Source organism: Nesoenas mayeri (assembly GCF_963082525.1).
Source record: "Nesoenas mayeri genome assembly, chromosome: 1".
Lineage (NCBI taxonomy): Eukaryota > Metazoa > Chordata > Aves > Columbiformes > Columbidae > Nesoenas > Nesoenas mayeri.
The window spans coordinates 213,477,115-213,498,418 of NC_137541.1; the positions used below are offsets into that span (position 1 = coordinate 213,477,115).

Consider the following 21,304-nt stretch of genomic DNA (forward strand, 5'->3'; position numbering starts at 1 on the left):
GCTGGAGTCACAGCTCGCATGGCGCGGGGACCGGGAGCTGAGCGGCACCGCCGTCCTGGCTTTCGCTGTGTTGGCTTCTGCGCTTGCATTAGCGTCTCAGAATTTTCAGGCGAGCGTGACTCACACATCCATTATGTGGTTTCCTGGCTTTTAGCAATTTCTCTTTCACTTCAAAACTAATAATTATGAGCTCTGCCGCGTGGTGCGCGCAGCCAGCGCTCCAGGCCGTGGGCCGTGGCTGACTCATGGCTAACGGATTTGCAGATCCATGCCAAATTCCTTCCCTCCGCTGCGAGAACCAGGGTCCTGCACGCCCCCAGTGCGCGCAGCGCAGCGGCACGGCGGCTCTGACCCTGGGCGCCCTGGGGACACAAGCCTGGGTGGAGCGTTGACGTGCTGCAGGGCGGGCAGTTCTACAGGGGGATCTGCCCGGCTGGATCAACGGGCTGAGGCCAATGGTCTGAGGGGCAACAAGGCCAAGTGGCGGGTCCTGCGCTGGGGTCGCACCAACCCCATGGACGCTGCAGCTGGGGAACAGCGGCTGGAAAAGGCCCTGGGGGTGTTGGTGGCAGTGGCTGAACATGAGCCAGCGTGTGCCCAGGTGGCCAAGAGGCCACAGGATCCTGGCTGGTACCAGCACTGGGGTGGCCAGCGGGACCAGGGCAGTGACCGTCCCTGTGCTGGGACCTGGGGAGGCCAAACCGCCAACCCTGGGGCATTTCTGGGCTCCTCAGCTCAGGGCTCAAAATGACGGCACCAAAATCACCTCAGAGCACAAAATGGCGGCATCAGTGGCACCAAAATCACCTGAGGGCTGAAGAAAGGCCTTGAGGTGCTGGAGCGAGTGCAGAGAAGGGAACGGAGCTGGTGAGGGGCTGGAGCACAATGTGATGGAGACTGAGGGACCTGGGGGTTCAGCTGGAGAACAGGAGCTGAGGGGAGACCTTCTGATCTCTGAACTGCCTGAAAGGAGCTTGGAGCCAGGGGGGTCGGGCTCTGCTCCCCAGGAACAAGCGCCAGGAGCAGAGGAAACAGCCTCAAGTTGCGCCAGGGGAGGTTGAGGTTGGATGTGGGAACAATTTCTTCCCCAAAGGGCTGTGGGGCATTGGAACAGGCTGCCCAGGGCAGTGCTGGAGTCACCAGCCCTGGAGGGCTGGACAGACGGACAGGAGGTTCTCAGGACATGGGGCAGGGACAGGAGTGGGTTTTGGTTGGACTCCATGATCTTGAGGGGCTTTTCCAACCAAATGACCCTGTGATTCTGTATCTCTCCCCAAAAGCCCCGATGGGAGGCTCAGCCCCGGGTGTGTTGGTTCTGCAGCGGGTGTCCCAGCCCGCTCCCCGTGTCCGGCAGGACTGTTCCTGGCGCCGGACGGGGACACCGCCGGGGTTGGTCCGTGTGGCCACGCTGCGCTGTGGAAGGACCTCGGGAACGCGCCGGTTCCGAGCCCCGCTGGAGGATTCATTGCCGCTGAGAAACCCCAGGAAACTGGACAGTGTTTCTGTACTGAGAAATATTTACACCTCAACATCCGTTGTACCTAAAAATAAGTAACCCTGTAGCGATTCAAAGCGCAGAAGGTCGCTGTTACCTAGAAGCTCTAACTGCGCTTCCTGGGTATGGCTGCCAGCAGTGGGGGGCAGGGGGACCGTTCCCACTGCGCCTGCGTCACCCGAGAAAATAACAGTTGTGCCATAAAGCATCAATATGGTGCTTCTACCCCAAGGGGGGAACAAGGCTGTTCTGTTTGGGGGGGTCTTTTGGGGAGGGAGTGGGTGTTGGTTTTAATGGGCTGGTACAAAGCAGCTGAGGAGGAAGATGGGACAGGAGAGGGGTGAGGGGAAGGGGCTTCGGTTGCAGCGAGGGATGAACGATTTGGGAAGAAATGAGGTGGAGCTTTGATGTTAACTCAGTGAATCGTTGCGTGCAGAAGATGAAGAGGGCTAATTGCAATCAGTGAGGAGGGAAATAATTGTAGTAAAGAAACGCTGAGCTGAAGAGAGATGCCGGTGTGGAGAAAACGATCGCCTGCCAACAGAACAGCCCGGGCAGATCCCCCAGCGGAGCGGGTGTCATCAGCGGCGCTGCCCGCCCGGGTGTTGCACCTGAAGGCAGCACGCAGAACAGGGCAAACCTGCTATATCCCCAAATCCAGCTGCATGTTCCCTCCCCTGCTCCCCAGGGGCTGGTGCTGCAGGGGTCAGACACCCGGCCTGCCTCGGTTTACCTGGGCCCCTCAGTTCCAGCAGGACAGGGAACTGCTGCAGAGAGTCCAGCGCAGCCACCAAGATGCTGCAGGGAGTGGAGCATCTCCCGTGTGAGGAAAGGCTGAGGGAGCTGGGGCTCTGGAGCTGGACAAGAGGACACTGAGGGGGGACTCATTGCTGGGGATCAATATGGAAAGGGGCAGTGTCAGGAGGATGGAGCCAGGCTCTGCTGGTGACAACCAGGGACAGGACAAGGGGCAATGGGTACAAACGGGAACACAGGAGGTTCCACTGAAAGAGGAGAAGCAACTTGTTGGGGTGAGGGTGTCAGAGCCTGGCCCAGGCTGCCCAGGGGGTTGTGGAGTCTCCTTCTGTGCAGACATTCCAACCCGCCTGGACACCTTCCTGTGTAACCTCATCTGGGTGTTCCTGCTCCATGGGGGGATTGCACTGGATGAGCTTTCCAGGCCCTTCAACCCCTGACACTCTGGGTTTCAGTGAGACCTGTTTCATTCTGCTCATTCTAACAGCCGCCTCCCCTTATTGGTTTATAGAAAATGCAGGTTCCTGGCTCTTTGGCTGATCTTCCCCCACGACCGTGTCACTTTGCTGTTGAATTCCACCTGGAGCCGCCGAGGGTGACACCCAGAGGTGCCGGAGCCCCTGGATCACTCCTCATGCAGCTCCGTCACCTCCATCCCGGACATCGGGGCTCCCTGCTGGCTTCATCTTTGCTCCTTTCCCTTACGGTCCATTATTTGATGGGACAACAAAGTGAAGCGGTGTTGCTGTGGCCACACGCAGCTCCCACCACCTCCAGTTCAGTGAGAGCGCAATGTGCTTCATTGTGATTTGGAGCTGCTAACCTCCATGCTTTGTGTTTTCTCCTGGAAAGAAATGCCTTTGTGAAACACAGTTGCCTTAGATAATATGCACTAAAGTAGCTGGTTTTGCGTTAGTAGTTGGAAAAGTCGAATTACTTTATCACATGTTTAGCTTGTTTACGTCTTTTAACAAATATGGCCAGACTTTTTTGGATGTTCATGACATTCCTGGTTGTTTCCCGGCTTCGCTCCCTTTGCAGCCTCAGCGTTCTCCACTTGTTCAAAGTCCAAACCCAGTAATTTTTCAAGGAGTAATGCGCACAGAGGCCCCGAGAGCCCGTGGTGGTTACTTCCCTTAAAACTATAATCTCCGGCTTTATTTACATTTTTTCTAGACTGTTTAATTTGAGTTGGGAACAGGGTTTGGTTTGGTTCCTTTGTGCGTCGTGCAGGCTGTGCCATTAAATGAAACGAGTCCCTGTTTGACCTCCTGATACATACGGAACAGCGCGGGTTTTCTGGTGGCTCGGTGAGGAGCCGCGGCCCGCGCTGCGAACCTGACCCGCAGGGAAGAGACGGGCCCGCTGAAACCCTGGGCGGCGCTCTGCCCCAGCCCCCGTGTTCCGGAGCCGGAACGCTAATGGGACGCAGCAGCGGGACGGGGAGAATTGGGCTGTTATTCAATATATTCATCAGTGATTTGAACGAGGGAACAGAGTGACTGTCAGCAAGTTTGCTGGTGACACCAAGCTGGGAGCAGTGGTGACACTGGGAGCTGTGCTGCCATCAGAGACCTGGACAGGCTGAGAGCTGGGCGGGGAAAATGTAATGAACTAGAACAAGGGCAAGTGTAGAGTCTTGAATCTGGGCAGGAACAGCCCCAGGTTCAGTGTAAGTTGGGGAATGACCTATTAGAGAGCAGCGTAGGGGAAAGGGACCTGGGGGTCCTGGGGACAGCAGGGTGACCATGAGCCAGCACTGGGCCCTTGTGGCCAGGAAGCCAATGGTACCTGGAGTGGGTTAGAAGGGGGTGGTCAGTAGGTCAGAGAGGTTCTCCTGCCCCTCTGCTCTGCCCTGGGGAGACCACACCTGGAATCTTGTGTCCAGCTGTGGCCCTTCAGTTCCAGCAGGACAGGGAACTGCTGCAGAGAGTCCAGCGCAGCCACCAAGATGCTGGAGGGAGTGGAGCATCTCCCGTGTGAGGAAAGGCTGAGGGAGCTGGGGCTCTGGAGCTGGACAAGAGGACACTGAGGGGGGACTCATTCCTGGGGATCAATATGGAAAGGGGCAGTGTCAGGAGGATGGAGCCAGGCTCTGCTGGTGACAACCAGGGACAGGACAAGGGGCAATGGGTGCAAACTGGAACACAGGAGGTTCCACTGAAAGAGGAGAAGCAACTTGTTGGGGTGAGGGTGTCAGAGCCTGGCCCAGGCTGCCCAGGGGGGTTGTGGAGTCTCCTTCTGTGCAGACATTCCAACCCGCCTGGACACCTTCCTGTGTAACCTCATCTGGGTGTTCCTGCTCCATGGGGGGATTGCACTGGATGAGCTTTCCATGATTCTATGATAACATCCACCTGCATGCATGTAAATGTCCCCACGTGTGGACAAGCGTTGTGTGTTGGACACGAGTGGCTGCCGGGCCCGCACAGTCAATAACATGCAGCTGCACGGCGTCACCTCGGGGATAACAACACTCGCAGGGTTTCTGTGGACATGGTTGTGCAGACGCCGTTGTTTCCTGGTGGGGGCCCAATCACCCTTTTTTGTCCCTGTAAAACCCCCCTGCCCCTGCGCTGGGAGCCCTGCTGTGTGTGCGTTCCTCGCTCAACGGCTCAGCGCTGCTGGTGAGGCTGGGAGCTTGTCCTTGGCATGTGTGTTATTGGAACCCGGGGTCTCAGAGCAGCCCTGAGCGAGTCGGCTCAGCCAGCCCTGTTTATATTAGTAGAACTATGCAAACAGTACTTTCCCCTCAAAGTAAGGCTTTTGCTTTTTGGCTACCATTCTGCTGTTTATAAAAGCGAGTTGTGCAGATGACAATTCCCATAATTAAGCCGCTCTCTAATCCTGCCCGATGGCCGCTTGGCTGCCCTGCCATTAATGTGGCTTTTCGGCGCTATTGAAGATAATGGGACCTCGCAGAAGGAAATGGAGAGAACCTGGAATGGAACATGTTTGAAGAGAACTCTCAGCATGGAGAATCTCCCTGGAGAGCCAAAGGTCTGGAACGAAATAGAGTGATGTCAGGGTCAGCGGGGCCCGCCTGTCCCCAGCGCTTGTCCGGGGTGCTGGCACTCAGGGTCCCCATGGACGGAGGTCCCCACCCCCTGGGTGACCTGTGCCAGTGCTTTGCACCGCCCTCAGATACATCAACAGCGGTACCAATGTCTTTCCTGATGTTCAAATGGGATGTCCCATTGGTGCCGTTGGCTCTCGGGGTGCACTGGGCCTATGGGAAAAGGCTGGAAAACGGCGTTTCTCTGAGATATTGCGTGGGATGTGTCTCTGGAATCTGTTCGTGAAACCGGCCCAAATGCTTTTCCTGGTCCGCGGGATGTGGCTTTGGAATCTGTTCATAAAAGCAGCCCAAGTGCTTTTGGTGGTCGGGCTGCTCCAGCTCGTGGGCACGGGCGGCTGGGGGTGGCACCCGTGGGACACACAGTCCCTGTGGGGTGAGCCCAGAACAGAGGCAGGAGAGCTGCTGTGGAGGTGATGGGCTGGGAGCTCCTCCAGCCATCAGAGCTGCTGTGGAGGTGATGGGCTGGGAGCTCCTCCAGCCATCAGAGCTGCTGTGGAGGTGATGGGCTGGGAGCTCCTCCAGCCATCAGAGCTGCTGTGGAGGTGATGGGCTGGGAGCTCCTCCAGCCATCAGAGCTGCTGTGGAGGTGATGGGCTCAGAGCTCCTCCAGCCATCAGAGCTGCTGTGGAGGTGATGGGCTCAGAGCTCCTCCAGCCATCAGAGCTGCTGTGGAGGTGATGGGCTGGGAGCTCCTCCAGCCATCAGAGCTGCTGTGGAGGTGATGGGCTGGGAGCTCCTCCAGCCATCAGAGCTGCTGTGGAGGTGATGGGCTGGGAGCTCCTCCAGCCATCAGAGCTGCTGTGGAGGTGATGGGCTGGGAGCTCCTCCAGCCATCAGAGCTGCTGTGGAGGTGATGGGCTGGGAGCTCCTCCAGCCATCAGAGCTGCTGTGGAGGTGATGGGCTGGGAGCTCCTCCAGCCACCTCCAGTCTGCCGGGACACAATGGAGTGGAAGGGGACCTCTTCTTCTCAAAGGCAAGACCACCAAGAGCCAATAGTGGGGAGATCAGGGGCAGAGACAGGCAGGGAGGTATGAGGCAACAAAAGGCTCTTGGTGACGCACGTGTGGGCTCCCCAGGGGTCCCAAACCCTAAATCCTGGTGGGATCTGCCACCTGAGGACGAGCTGGGACAAGTGGTTAAATAACACCAGTTTGATGGTGTTTGCAAGGTTTTTGCTCATGTGTTTTGTGTCTCCTCTGCAGGGGAGGTTGAGGTTGGATGTGGGAACAATTTCTTCCCCAAAGGGCTGTGGGGCATTGGAACAGGCTGCCCAGGGCAGTGCTGGAGTCACCAGCCCTGGAGGGCTGGACAGACGGACAGGAGGTTCTCAGGACATGAGGCCGGGACAGGGCTGGGTTGTGGTTGGGCTTGATCTTGAGGGGCTTTTCCAACCCAAATGGTTCCGTGATTGTGTGACAAAGGGCAAGGCCGCTGGCTCTGGAGCCCTTGTTCAGTTATCACCGGGCCAAGAGGAGCCCCAGGGATGACTGGCTTTTGGGTTGGTTTTTGTGTCCCATGAAGAGACAATGGGTCCCATGGTGTGATCTTTTGGCGTAATCTTCCCTAAATCTCACGGCCCTGGGCGTTGTTCCTTCCTTTGGGGTATTTTTACAGCCTGTCCTCACTGCAGATAACAGGGAATGGCCCATTTGGTGGAACCTCCTGATGGTCTCTTATCAGCGCAGGGTCTTCTGCTGATTGAATCACCCGTGCCCTTGTTGGGGCTCTTTCTGGCCTGGATGCAAACACACATTCCTCCCTGTTTACTGGCTTGTTGGTTGTGCTCAGGGCTTTCACCGCACCATCACTGTTCCCAGCCGCCTTCCTGGGCAGCTTTTGTGTTACACATACCCATAATCGCCCTTGGCAGGGCCAAATCCGGGTGAGCTCACTCCAAAACCTGTGTCCTGGTCCCCGAGCCCTGGAGCCCTTTGGGGCTCCGGCGTTGTGTGGTTATGAGAGTGTTAACTATCAAACCGCTTTGTTTTATAATAACATGACCTTTGCTTCCTATAATTTGAACTCTGCCAGCGCGTCGCCGCGATCGTTGCTGTAATAACAAGCACGGGCTCGGGACGGGATGATCTCATAACATTTTGGGAGAGGTCTCGTAGCCTGATTTCGTTTGCCCTTCTGGAGCCGCGTCCCAAGGCCACGACCGCAGGGACCATCCTGCTCAGGGTGCCCAGCCCCGCGGGACAGGCTCTGCAGACTAAGGAATAATTGGCCATGTAGGAAACAACGCTTTTGCAAATATAATAGGCCCAGGCAGCATTTTTAATAACGATTTTGCAAGGCTGGGTGTTCCACATAAAGACAGGCACAGCTAATAGGGCAAAAAGCCCCTGCTCGTACCCCTCCCAAATCCCAGCCGCAGTTTCCCTCCCGTTCCCCACTGGTTGGTACTGCAGGGGTTACAGACTATCCCCACGCACACAATACCCTGCCCCTTATCAGTCTATTTAAGGTATGAATTCCCCTTATCAGTCTATTTAAGGTATGAATTCCCCTTATCAGTCTATTTAAGGTATGGATTCCTCCTACTTTGGCTACACTTCCCCTAAATTAACTTATCAATACAGGTATTGGTATGTATACAGGTGTCAGCACCTATTCCGGGAAGAGACTGTGTTTTTACATTAAGGATTCATAGTCCTATGTCTCTCAGTCCTTCCCCCCTAAATAAGCTCGTAAATACAGGCATTAGTATGTATACAGGTATCAGTATATGTTCCGGGAAGAGACTATGTTTTACATCATGGATTCCTGGTCCGATGTCTCTGGGTCCTTCCCCCCTGCTGGGCTCAGGCGCCAGGTCCTCAGCTCTGTAAAAACAACAGTTCTGCCTTAAACGTTCCCTACAGATGATATAATTGTTTAGTTTCTCACTTACAATACATCTATTAATTATCAGTTCAATATAATCTAAGCGCTCTGCTTCCCACCAGTGTTATTGCTGAACCTCCGTCTCCCTGTTGTGGTGCAGGAGGATCTGAAAACACCCCCTGGTTCTGCAGGAGGAAATGCAGCTGCTTTTCCTACAAATGAACTTCTCTTGAGAGGACCATGATAGAATTTGGGTTGAGCTCATGTGTAATTTTGGCTTCTCTGCCTAAATGCCCAGGAGTTGTGTCTGAACTCTCTTTGACCGCACATCGCACGTTCCCAAGGGCCCTGGGCCATTGGGCTGGGTTCCCGGTGCTCTTGGGGCACCACACCGGGGTGATTCCTGATCCCCACCTGCCTGCAGTGACTCTGGTGGGGCCCTGTGGGGCAGAAGGGCTTGATGGCCGAGCTCCCTTTGGGGTGTTTTCGGTGTGGGTGCTGCGCCGGGGTGGGCAGTGCCATAGAAAGGACAGATCAACCGCGGCCGGTGCACTCGGGCGTGCGGCAAAACCCCATTTGGTAATCAGGAAGAAGGCTCACTGCTTTTAATTGTCATGTTATATAAATGTACAGCTCTCACCCTGCAGACGTCCTGGTGGGACGTGGCGCCAGTGTCGGCAGCGGGCGGTGGAGCTGCGGGGACAGGGGTCGCAGCCAGCCCGGGGTTGTGCGCGCCGCGCCGCCGCTCACGTGCTGTTGTCTCCCAGCAGAGTTCTGCCGCATCGACAAGCCGCTGTGCCACGACGAGGACGAGCAGCTCAGCTTCGAGGCCGTCCGCAACATCCACAAGCAGATGGACGACGATGCCAACGGCAACGTGGACGTGGAGGAGAGCGACGAGGTGGGTGCCCGGAGCCGGGGTGCGGGCCCTCGGGCTGCGGCTGCCTGCCTGCTGCTCTGGCAGGGGAGTCTGCGTGCTGTCACAAGCCAGCTTTCCAATCCAAGCTGTGTGTTTCAGCCCTGTCTTTAGCATCCGTGGCTCTCCCGCTCTTCTGGGGGTTTCCAGCCACCCATGTTTATCTGCACACAAGGTACGATCAGTTTATTCCAGCATGGAAGGCCATGATTGTCATTACTTCATTCCTTTTTCTTGTGGGGTTGGAAACACCTGAACCCCAGCCGAGCCCCCTGTTGCTGCTGTGACACCAGCTGCTGTCTCCTTCACGGTCCTTCACTGTCCCCCAGCCCGGCTGATCCGCTTACACACCCTGTGTGCGAGCTGCTGCAGAAGGGAACAGCTTTCCGTTGGCTTGGCCGTGGAGATTTTAGCCGATAATGTTACTGAATCGAAACAAAATGGTTGTTACTGTCTTCCCTGAGCACCTGTAGAAACAAGGGACTAGAGAAGGGAGCGCCGTTGGTTTGTGGTGTGGCCTCGGTGGGTGCTTGTTCACAAGGCTGTTCCGGGTGAGCGATTCTGTCTTGTGAGGAGGCGTCGAAATAAGTGTTGGAAGCTAAAGAGAGCAGAGTGGGAACTGTGCTCTGTGAGATCCCCTGTGGTGCTGGTCCAGCTCTGAGTCTTCAGCACAGACACACATGGAGCTGCTGGAGAGGGGCCAGAGCAGCCCCAGGAATGACCCGAGGCTGGAACAGCTCTGCTGGGGACAGGTGAGAGAGTTGGGTCCTCCTGGGTGCTCCATTACTCCCAGTGCTCAGGTTAAGAACCCACGGTCCAGGGAGGTTGAATCTCCCACCTAAACTAAGGCAGCAGTGGGTTTATTGCGCACATCCAGCCGTCCCACGGGCCATCCTGTCCCCTGGAGGTGACAGTCTCCGGGGACATGGCACAGCAGCCTGGTTCTGAGGAGCCAGCAGGGCTGGTCGGCTGTTCCCTCCGCCTAAATCCCACTTCACAGAGTAATTAAACCAAATTAAAAGCTTCCAATTGCATTTCCTCTAATCTGGTGTTTTCCCCGGGGGCAGTTCTGTGCTCAGCACCGCTTTGGAGCTGCGGCTCTGGCGCTGGCACTCGCTCGCGGGGCAGCCCCGGGCACATTCGGTGCATCCTACCGCCTGTTATTAAATGGAGGATGAGCCTCGTGGTGCTGCGGTTGGGCACGGACCAGCAGGGTGCTGTCTGAGCCGGTCTCACGCTCCGTCTCGGTGGGCTGATTGAGAGCCTGTTGTCGCAGCACTAACAGCGCTATCTGCTCAGAGGTTTGTACCGTCCCTCTCTTCCAGCGTAGATATCGCCCTCCTAGGAGTAACACAACTTATTTCTCTCCAAGGCCTCCCAGCGGCTGCCTTGCTGCTGCTGTGAGTCACCGCTCCAGCCCCACACGTCTCCAGACCCACAGCGAGCCCCTCGCACCGCCGGCTGGTCCCAGCAGCCCCTCTGGTCTCGGGTGTCATTGTCACCCCAGGAGCAGCATCACCGAGGTGGGGTCAGCCCCTGCACGCCTGCGGGGACCCCTCCCGGTCCCCCTGCCCCGCGGCTCCCAGTGCTCCCCAGTGCACGTCCCCTGCCTGTTCCGGTTCCTGCCCGCAGTGGCCACCAGCGCCCTGGCTGGTACCAGCACTGGGGTGGCCAGCAGGACCAGTGACCGTCCTGAGCTGGGCACAGTGAGGCCACACCATGGATCCTGGGGATGGTTCTGGGCCCCTCACGCCAAGAAACCCTTGAGGTGCTGGAGCAAGTGGAGAGAAGGGAACGGAGCTGGTGAGGGGCTGGAGCACAATGTGATGGAGCGGCTGAGGGACCTGGGGGGTTCAGCTGGAGAACAGGAGCTGAGGGGAGACCTTCTGATCTCTGACCTGCCTGAAAGGAGCTTGGAGCCAGGGGGGTCGGGCTCTGCTCCCCAGGAACAAGCGCCAGGAGCAGAGGAAACGGCCTCAAGTTGCGCCAGGGGAGGTTGAGGTTGGATGTGGGAACAATTTCTTCCCCAAAGGGCTGTGGGGCATTGGAACAGGCTGCCCAGGGCAGTGCTGGAGTTACCAGCCCCGGAGAGCTGGACAGACGGACAGGAGGTTCTCAGGACATGGGGCCGGGACAGCGTGGGTTATGGTTGGACTCAATGAGCTTGAGGGGCTTTTCCACCCCAAACGACTCTGACTGTATGACAGAGGGGCTGACTGACACCTCAGTGCCATTTCAGAACAGAACAGGTTGGTTCTGCTCGGCCTGGCGCTGAGCTTGAGCTCGGTTGGATGAGTTGCCTGGAAAACCACAATTCTCTGCTGTTTGCCCTGCTGTTCATCTTATATGAATTCCTTTAATTAAAAAGAACCCCAAATCCCCGCTCTGTGGGGCTAAGGCCAGGGTGATTTAGAGGCTTCATCTAAGCAGCCGTACTCCAGAAGCCTTTGGAGGCTGCGGCTCAGGGGGTCTGAGCTGGGGAAGCTCCTCCCGCGCAGCCCCATGTGTCCCACGCTGCTTCAGAAACGTGTATTTGCTTTTCCTATTTCAGCCCTTCTCACTGGGCTAAGTTGTAGTTACATTGTGCTTGGATTGAAAGACCTGACTGGGCAGAAAGGAGAGACAGATTTGAAGTATTCTAATTATAGGTGAAATTTTGCCCGACAACCTCGTGCTGTCCTTAAGCCATCAGCGCATTCTTCCCTTCTGGACATGAATGTTCAATGAAGTTTGGGATGGCACCGGTGACCTGGATTCACAGGAAAGCGCTGTCCTCGTGGGGAAGTCTCCTAATTAGTGTTCTATTTGTGCTCTCGGTGCTCAGGCCCCAGGCAGCTCCAGCTGTGTGGGGCGGCGCTGGGCGGGTTCACGCTGCCGGTCCTGCGGATGCTCAGCCTGGATTGCTGAGGAACCCGGGATGTGGTGCTGCTGGGTCGGCCCGCTCGTCCCAAACCCGATCCTGCACCCGGGGGCAGCACAGTGGGGGGCAACGCGGGGTGGGAAGTTTTCATAAGACAATTTGTGTTGGAGGGACCTTCAAAACCTCCCCAGTGCCCCCCCTGCCATGAGCAGGGACATCGTCACAGCTCAGGGTGCTCAGACCCCGTCCAGCCTGGCCTGGGATGTCTCCAGGGATGGTTCATCCACCACCTCTCTGGCCAACCTGGGCCAGGCTCTCACCACCCTCAGGGCAACAATTCCTTATATCCAGCCTGAATCTCCCTCCTTTAGTTTAACCCATCGCCCCTTGTGCTGTCACAACAGGCCCTGCTCACAAGTCTGTCCCATCTTTGTTATGGCCCCTTTTTAGTCCGGACAGGCCGCACTAAGGTTTTCTGTGACCTGGTGCCAAGGAGCAGCCCAGGCAGGGTGTGCGGTTGGTGAGGCGATGTGGTGACGCCGTTGGGCTGTGCGGTGGGTCGGTGACTGTTGGTGCTCAGGAGCAGGATGAGCTGAGGTCCAGGGGTGCGGGAGGGATGGACAAGTCCACAAATCGTGTGAGGAGTTGGGGTTTTTGCAGGTGAAAAAGCGCGAGAAAAAGAACCCCGTGTGTTGCGGAACCTCTGGGCTCTGAGCGTGCTTCACCACCGGGGCGCGTCTGTCGGAGCCAGGGAAGCCGATCAGCTCCCGCTCCCGGCCCGCAGGGCTGTTGCTCCCCAGGGTCCTGCAGCTGCAGGAACAGCCGCTGGCACCAGCGCGGGTTGGGGACCTGCTGGAAGCAGCTCTGCAGAGACGGACCTGGGAGTTCTGGGGACAACAGTGTGACCACGAGCCACCAATGTGTCCTGGTGGCCAAGGGGCCAATGGGACTTGGGGTGTGTGAGGAAGAGTGTGGGCAGCAGGTCAGGGAGGTTGTTCCTCCCCCTCTGCTCTGCCCTGGGAGGCCCCATCTGCACAACTGGGGCCAGCGCTGGGCTCCCAGTGTAAGGACAAGGAGTCACTGCAGAGTCCAGGGAGGGACACGGAGATGCTGAGGGGTCTGGAGCAGCTTTGTGTGAGGAGACACTGAGAGAGCTGGGGCTGCTGAGCTGGAGAAGAGAAGCTGAGAGGGATGTGATCAATGATCAATATGTCAGGGTGGGTGTCAGAGATGGACCAGACTCTGTTCAGTGGTGCCCAGCGCCAGGGTGAGGGGCAACGGGCACAGACTGAAACACAGGAGGCTCCATGTGAACATGAGCAGAACCGTGTGTGCTGGGAGGTGCCGGAGCCGGGCCCAGGCTGCCCAGAGCAGGTGTGGAGTCTCCTGCTCTGAGACATTCAAACCCCCTGGGATCCTGCGTGATCTGCTCTGTGACCCTGCGTGATCTGCCCTGTGACCCTGCGTGATCTGCCCTGTGACCCTGTGTGATCTGCCCTGTGACCCTGTGTGATCTGCTCTGTGACCCTGCATGATCTGCCCTGTGACCCTGCGTGATCTGCTCTGTGACCCTGCGTGATCTACTCTGGTGACCCTGTGTGATCTGCTCTGTGACCCTGGGTGAACAGGGGGGCCTGGAGATCTACAGAGGGCACAACCAGCCTGGGGTGCTGTGACTCGTCACCCCTCTTGCAGTGGAGCAAAGTGAACCAACCAGTGCCGGCATTTGGCAGGTGGAGAATTCACCGCAGGTCTGTGTGTTTGAGGAGGGTGAATCCCACACGGGTCTGTGGTGTTTGTTCTGGAGGGCGCGTCCCTCCTTTTGGAGCCTCCGGGTGGGACTCTTGGTTGACTGTGTTTCCTTCTGTTCTTGTGGATTCACAACGGGCTGAGCTTGGAGATGGTCTGGGGTGGCACCCCTGGGGATGGTCTGGGGTGGGACCTCTGGAGATGGTTTGGAGTGACAGCCCTGGAAGTGGGCTGGGGTGGGACCCCTGGAGATGGTCTGGGGTGACAGCTCTGGAGATGGTCTGGGGTGGGACCTCTGGAGATGGTTTGGGATGGCACCTTTGGAGATGGTCTGGGGTGGGACCCCTGGAGATGGTTTGGGATGGCACCTTTGGAGATGGTCTGGGATGGGACCTCTGGAGGTGGTTTGGGGTGACACCCCTGGACATGGTCTGAGGTAGGGGACACTGCTGGAGATGGTCTGCGGTGACGGCCCTGGACATGGTCTGGGGTGACACCCCTGGAGATGGTCTGGGGTGGGACCCCTGGGGATGGTCTGGGGTGACACCCCTGGACATGGTCTGATCTGGGACCTGTGGACATGGTCTGGGGTGACACCTCTGTAGATGATCTGGGGTAGGGGACACCCCTGGAGATGGTCTGGGGTGACACCCCTGGACATGGTCAGGTCCAACGCCTGCCCAGGCAGTGCCACCCAGACCTGGCACCAGGGCTCTGAGTTTGAGATATCTCCAGGGATGGGACCATCATGGTCTCACCACTTGGCAGTGCTGCTTTGCAATTCGTGGTTGGTGGTTAGGTCAGTATTTTTGAGCAACGGTTCCTGTACGTGCTGTTCTGGACCCCTGGGTGTCCTTATAGAACGTCCTGAGCTGGAGGGACCCACAGATCATGGAGTCCAACTGCTGTCCCCGCACAGGACACCCCGCAGGTCACCCCGTGTGTCTGAGGACGGTGTCCAGTCTCTTGTTGAACACGGTCAGGTTGGGCCGTGACACCTCCCTGGGAGCCTGTTCAGTGTCCAGCACCTCTGGGGAAGAACCTTTTCCCCATGTCCCACTGGCCCCCCTGGCACATCTGCTGCCGCTCCCTGGGCTCTGTCCCTGTCCCAGAGCAGAGCTCACCCTGCCCCTCACAACCAGAACCACCATTTGTCCCGTAGCAGAGCGGCCCCGTCCCGGCCGAGCTGACAGGACGTGGCTCCCCCCGCTCCCCCGCTGAACACGCGGAGCAGCTGGCGGCGGTGGAGGCGCGGGACCGCTGGCATTGCCGCCTCCGCTGACATTGTCGCGTCCCCTGGGTCCCAGAGCCGCCTGGGCCCTCGTCCTGCTGGCGCTGCCCCGCTTCCCCGTCCGCCTCGTGTTCCTGTGCGGCGGGAACGCAGCTGAGCTTTGTTAGGCCTCGGCAGCCCCGTTTGGGTTAAAGCTTCACTTTAAACCCAGGCGGCAGCCTCCGCGGTGTCCCCAGTGGCCTGGCAAGTGAAATACTTCTCATATTCACGTTTTTCGTGCCCTTTCTGATGTTAAAACAGAGCTGATTTCATCTCAGTTGTTGTGTCGCACACTCCCGGCCAGTATGGAGCTGTGGTGCTGGCACAGGCCGCGGCACGTCAGCGCAGCCTGGAGTCCCGTCGCAGATATAAAGTTGGTTCCTTTAGCAGAATTCTTGGTGATATTATAAATCCAAGCCTGGAATCCCAGAGCCCCGGGTGGTGTTATACACTACCCGGATTGCCATCAATTTAACATCAATAAATAGCCAATAATTGCTGGCCTGTCGCACCGGGAGTGGAGCTCCGCTGTGCCGCGGAGGGTCCCGCTCGGTGGGACCCGCCGGTTCTGGGCAGCACCCACAACTGCTGAGCTCATCGCTTTATTAGACATAGAGCCATTTAGAGATATATTTATAAATAATATGTTTAATAGATGTGTATTTGTATTTTTAATGTAAGTATCTAGACAGTGAAAGCAGCTGTATATATCAGATCCTGCGACGCAGCCTTCCCGCCTCCGCAGCACCGCTGGCTGCGGTTTGTTACACGTCGTGTTTGCTGCTCCGTCCCCCGGCAGCTCTGAGCATCTTGTGTTGCGCAGGGTCATGGAATCCCGGGTTTAAGGGACCCCAGGGATCAGCCGGTCCAGCCTTTCTTGGCAAAGCCCGGTCTAGCCAAGCTGGCTCCAGCTGAATTTGGCCAATGTTGGGACCCCTCCACTGCCCTGGGGAGAAAATTCCCATGGTTGTTTGTTCCAAATGGGAACAATTTCCCTCGTGTGTCCCATCGGAATCTCCCCAGGAGCAACTTGTACCCGTTGCCCCTCTGCTTTTCTTCCCAACAAGGAGTGTCTGGTCACAGGACGTGTCCCCGTGTTTCCAGGTGACAGCCTGTGGATTGGCTGTCAGATGGTATCAGACGGGGTTCCTAGCGCAGTGCTCGCGTTTGGAAATGTTCCCTTGGTGCTTTGAAGACGCTCTGGGGTCTGTCCCGGGGCACGGGGGCTTGGGGGCTGTGCCGGGAGAGGAGCGGGAGCCGCTGCTGATGATGGGGTGGGATGGGATGGGGTGGGATGGGATGGGATGGGGTGGGATGGGATGGGATGGGATGGGATGTGTCAGCACACGGCAAGCGACCGGTGGGAAAGAATGGCGCAAGGGTTGGAGTTCATGAAACTTGCTGGTCCTAACGAGGTTTGGTTTAATGGAAGCTTGCCGTTCCTAACCAGGGTTTGGTTTAATGGAAGCTTGCCGTTCCTAACGAGGTTTGGTTTAATGGAAGCTTGCTGTTCCTAACCAGGGTTTGGTTTAATGGAAGCTTGCCATTCCTAACGAGGTTTGGTTTAATGAAAGCTTGCTGTTCCTAACCAGGGTTTGGTTTAATGGAAGCTTGCTGGTCCTAACAAGGTTTGGTTTAATGGAAGCTTGCTGTTCCTAACGAGGGTTTGGTTTAATGGAAGCTTGCTGTTCCTAACCAGGGTTTGGTTTAATGGAAGCTTGCTGTTCCTAACCAGGGTTTGGTTTAATGGAAGCTTGCTGTTCCTAACCAGGGTTTGGTTTAATGGAAGCTTGCTGGTCCTAACCAGGGTTTGGTTTAATGGAAGCTTGCTGTTCCTAACCAGGGTTTGGTTTAATGGAAGCTTGCTGTTCCTAACCAGGGTTTGGTTTAATGAAAGCTTGCTGTTCCTAACCAGGGTTTGGTTTAATGGAAGCTTGCTGTTCCTAACCAGGGTTTGGTTTAATGGAAGCTTGCTGTTCCTAACAAGGTTTGATTTAATGGAAGCTTGCTGTTCCTAACCAGGGTTTGGTTTAATGGAAGCTTGCTGTTCCTAACGAGGGTTTGGTTTAATGGAAGCTTGCTGTTCCTAACCAGGGTTTGGTTTAATGGAAGCTTGCTGTTCCTAACGAGGGTTTGGTTTAATGGAAGCTTGCTGTGAAGATATCCCTGCTCATGGCAGGGCTTGGAACCAGAGGGTCTGTAAGGTCCCTTCCCACCCAAACGCTTCTGTGACTCTATGAACTAGGGAGACGACGTAGTTTTAATTACGGTGCATAAAGACCAGAGATGCTGCGTCTCAGCCCTACTGGGGCTTTGCTGTAGAAATGATGATGTGACAACCTGGGGATGTCATGGTGAGAAAGACGGGTGGAAGATTTGATTTTTCTAATCTCATCCCTCTAAAAGATGAATCAGACACTAATCCCCCTGTTCACTCTCCCAGTTCTTGAGGGAGGACCTGAATTACCACGACCCGACGGTGAAGCACAGCACGTTCCATGGCGAGGACAAGCTCATCAGCGTGGAGGATCTCTGGAAGGCCTGGAAGACGTCGGAAGGTAAGGAAACACAAGCAGAAAGATGGTTAGTTCGAGATGTCCCTGCTTGACCAACCTCATTGACGTTTATGAGGACATAACAAGATGGATGGATGATGGCAGGGCGGTGGACGGGATCTGCCTTGACTTGAGTGAGGCATTGACACCGTGTCCCACAGCATCCTCACAGCTGGACTGTGGGAGCAGGTCTGGATGAGCAGGGAGTGAGGTGACTGTGAACTGGGTGAAGGGAAGAAGCCAGAGAGTCGTGGTCAATGGGCAGAGTCCAGTTGAGGCCTGGATCCAGTGCAGTGCCTCAGGGGGCAGTGCTGGGGCCGGGGTTATTCAATATGTTCATCAGTGATTTGGACGAGGGAATAGAGTGACTGTCAGCAAGTTTGCTGATGACACCAAGCTGGGAGCAGTGGTGACACTGGAAGCTGTGCTGCCATCAGAGACCTGGACAGGCTGGAGAGCTGGGCGGGGAGAAATGTAATGAAATAGAACAAGGGCAAGTGTAGAGTCTTGAATCTGGGCAGGAACAACCCCAGGTTCAGTGTAAGTTGGGGAATGAGCTGTTGGAGAGCAGTGTAGGGGAAAGGGAGCTGGGGGTCCTGGGGACAGCAGGGTGACCATGAGCCAGCACTGGGCCCTTGTGGCCAGGAAGCCAATGGGACCTGGGGTGGGTTAGAAGGGGGTGGTCAGTAGGTCAGAGAGGTTCTCCTGCCCCTCTGCTCTGCCCTGGGGAGACCACACCTGGAATCTTGTGTCCAGTTGTGGCCCCTCAGTTCCAGCAGGACAGGGAACTGCTGCAGAGAGTCCAGCGCAGCCACCAAGATGCTGCAGGGAGTGGAGCATCTCCCGTGTGAGGAAAGGCTGAGGGAGCTGGGGCTCTGGAGCTGGACAAGAGGACACTGAGGGGGGACTCATTCCTGGGATCAATATGGAAAGAGGCAGTGTCAGGAGGATGGAGCCAGGCTCTGCTGGTGACAACCAGGGACAGGACAAGGGGCAATGGGTGCAAACTGGAACACAGCAGGTTCCACTGAAAGAGGAGAAGCAACTTGTTGGGGTGAGGGTGTCAGAGCCTGGCCCAGGCTGCCCAGGGGGTTGTGGAGTCTCCTTCTGTGCAGACATTCCAACCCGCCTGGACACCTTCCTGTGTAACCTCAGCTGGGTGTTCCTGCTCCATGCCCATTCCTGGTCCGTGCCCTGTTCCAATTCTGTGTGGTTCTCCTGTCCCAGCCCGCTCCTCACCGTCCCAGCTGGGGTGACACTGGCGAGTCGCTGGCTCTTCTGCTCCAGAAACCCCATCCAGGCCACATTTATCCTGCTGGACGGCTGTTTGCAGGCGGCTCAGCCTGGAGAGTGTTTAATGTCGGCTGGGAAAGGGTAGAAATCATGAAGGGACGGAGGGAAACGTCCCGTGACACTCCCCAGGTCCATTAATTACCGAGCTGCTTCTACTCTGTCCCTTACACACGAGACCTGCGGATCGAGGGGCTCCTGGGAGCCTGAGCTTGGAAATGGTGGAGTCGCCATCCCTGGAGGGTTGGACAGACGGACATGAGGTTCTCAGGGACACGGGTGGGTGAACCTGCAGTCGCTGCTGTTCCTGCCATACCTGCCGCTCAGCTCTCCCAGCCTGGGACAGCCCGTGGAAGCCCTGGAAGGGTGCTGCGTTAAGGTCCCTCAACCCAAACCGCCTGTGATTCTGTGATTTGCTGGTTTTTATTTGCCACCCTGCATCCGTGACTCACGGTGGATGACACCATCTCCAGTCCCGCTCTCCTCCGCTCAGCTTGGCTCCCGGCCTGTCCGCTCCGTCATCCCCCGGCGAAGGCGTTGAGCTCGCTGGAGCTCGCTGGGAGCTGCTTCTCATGCTTGTGGGACAGCTCACCGGTGACATTTAAGGAGCCACCATGCAGCGCCTTTTCTGCCTTGGCTGTTAGAAAGGGACTGATGGGTGTTCGGCCAGAAGCGTGAGGTGCTGAGCAGCGGCCGGGGCCGCTGCTCAGCACCTCACGCTTCTGGCCGAACACCCATCAGGCCCTGGCGGCTGGAGAGAATCATTTGAGTTGGAAAAGCCCCTCAAGATCACTGAGTCCAACCATAACCCTGCCCCATGTCCTGAGAACCTCGTGTCCGTCTGTCCAACCCCTCCAGGGCTGGTGACTCCAGCACTGCCCTGGGCAGCCTGTTCCAATGCCCCACAGCCCTTTGGGGAAGAAATTGTTCCCCATGTCCATCCAGTGCCACCAGATACATGCCGGATACGTTCCCCAGGCTCAGGACCTCAGGCTCTGGGTGTGTGCTGGGGATGAACGCTCTTTGTTGGGAGTTTGGAGACAGCAGCGTCACCCCGATGGTACGAAACGAGGTGATTTCACATGCTGCCAGCCCTCGGGTGTCCCCTCCCCGCGGCCTCGGGCCCTCTGTGACATACCAAAGGTGCCAGTGAAGCGTCACCTCCGCCAGCACCGTCCGAGGGTGCTCATCAATAGGAACGTGTTTAAGTGCAGAGGTTTCCCGGTGCTGGAGGTGATGAGGCGTGTCTGAAGTTCTGCTCTTGTCGCTGGTTTGATGATTTTGGTCGCTTCACAAAGATCTTAAGGTGCTGCTGGTTGTCTGCCTGTCCCGCAGTGTACAACTGGACGGTCGACGAGGTGGTGCAGTGGCTCATCACCTACGTGGAGCTGCCGCAGTACGAGGAGACCTTCAGGAAGCTGCAGCTGAGCGGCCACGCCATGCCCAGGTGGGTGTCACCATCCCGCCATGCCCAGGTGGGTGTCACTGCCCCCCATGCCCAGGTGGGTGTCACCATCCCGCCATGCCCAGGTGGGTGTCACTGCCCCCCATGCCCAGGCGGGTGTCACCACCATGTCTAGGTGGGTGTAACTGCCTCGCCATGCCCAGGTGGGTGTCACCACCCCACTATGCCCAAGTGGGTGTCACCGCCCCGCCATGCCCAGGTGGGTGTCACCGCCCCGCCATGCCCAGGTGGGTGTCACTGCCCCACTATGCCCAAGTGGGTGTCACCGCCATGCCCAGGTGGGTGTCACTGCCCCCCATGCCCAGGTGGGTATCACTGCCCCGCCACGCCCAGGTGAGTGTCACTGCCCCACCACGCCCAGGTGGGTGTCACTGCCCCGCCTTGTCCATGTGGGTGTCACTACCATGTCCAGGTGGGTGTCACTGCCATGCCCAGGTGGATGTCACCGCCCCCAATGTCCAGGTGGGTGTCACTGCCCCGCCACACCCAGGTGGGTGTCACCACCCCCCATGCCCAGGTGGGTGTCACTGCCCCCCATGCCCAGGTGGGTGTCACCGCCCCGCCTCTCTCAGGTGGGTGTCACCACCCCGCCACACCCAGCTGGGTGTCACCGCCATGCCCAGGTGGGTGTCACCGCCCCCCCATGCCCAGGTGGGTGTCACTGCTGCCCATGCCCAGATGGGTGTCACCACCACACCCAGGTGGGTGTCACTGCCATGCCCGGGTGGGTGTGACCGCCCCCCCATGCCCAGGTGGGTGTCACCGCCATGCCCAGGTGGGTGTCACCGCCATGCCCAGGTGGGCGTCACCGTCCCGCCATGCCCAGGTGGGTGTCACTGCCCCGCCATGCCCAGGTGGGTGTCACCACCCCCCCATGCCCAGGTGGGTGTCACCGCCCCCCCATGCCCAGGTGGGTGTCACCACCCTGCCATGCCCAGGTGGGTGTCACTGCCCCCCATGCCCAGGTGGGTGTCACTGCCCCCCATGCCCAGGTGGGTGTCACCGCCTCGTCCCCATCCCCCGGGCTCTGTCCCGGCAGAAC

At 57.6% G+C, this 21,304-nt stretch overlaps 1 protein-coding gene across 7 annotated transcripts in view; it reads left to right on the plus strand.

The window, feature by feature from the left end:
• STIM1 (stromal interaction molecule 1) overlaps window positions 1-21,304 on the plus strand; it is an 88,679-nt gene that overhangs the window by 25,405 nt on the left and 41,970 nt on the right. For 4 of the 7 annotated variants that reach the window (XM_080339026.1, XM_080339028.1, XM_080339032.1 and 1 more), the window contains exons 3-5: window positions 8,925-9,058; window positions 17,396-17,510; window positions 20,133-20,244. In XM_080339026.1, coding sequence (XP_080195152.1) covers window positions 8,925-9,058; window positions 17,396-17,510; window positions 20,133-20,244 — 361 coding nt within the window. The remainder of the gene's footprint in view (window positions 1-8,924; window positions 9,059-17,395; window positions 17,511-20,132; window positions 20,245-21,304) is intronic. The other 3 variants (XM_080339030.1, XM_080339027.1, XM_080339029.1) reach the window with 1 other exon arrangement.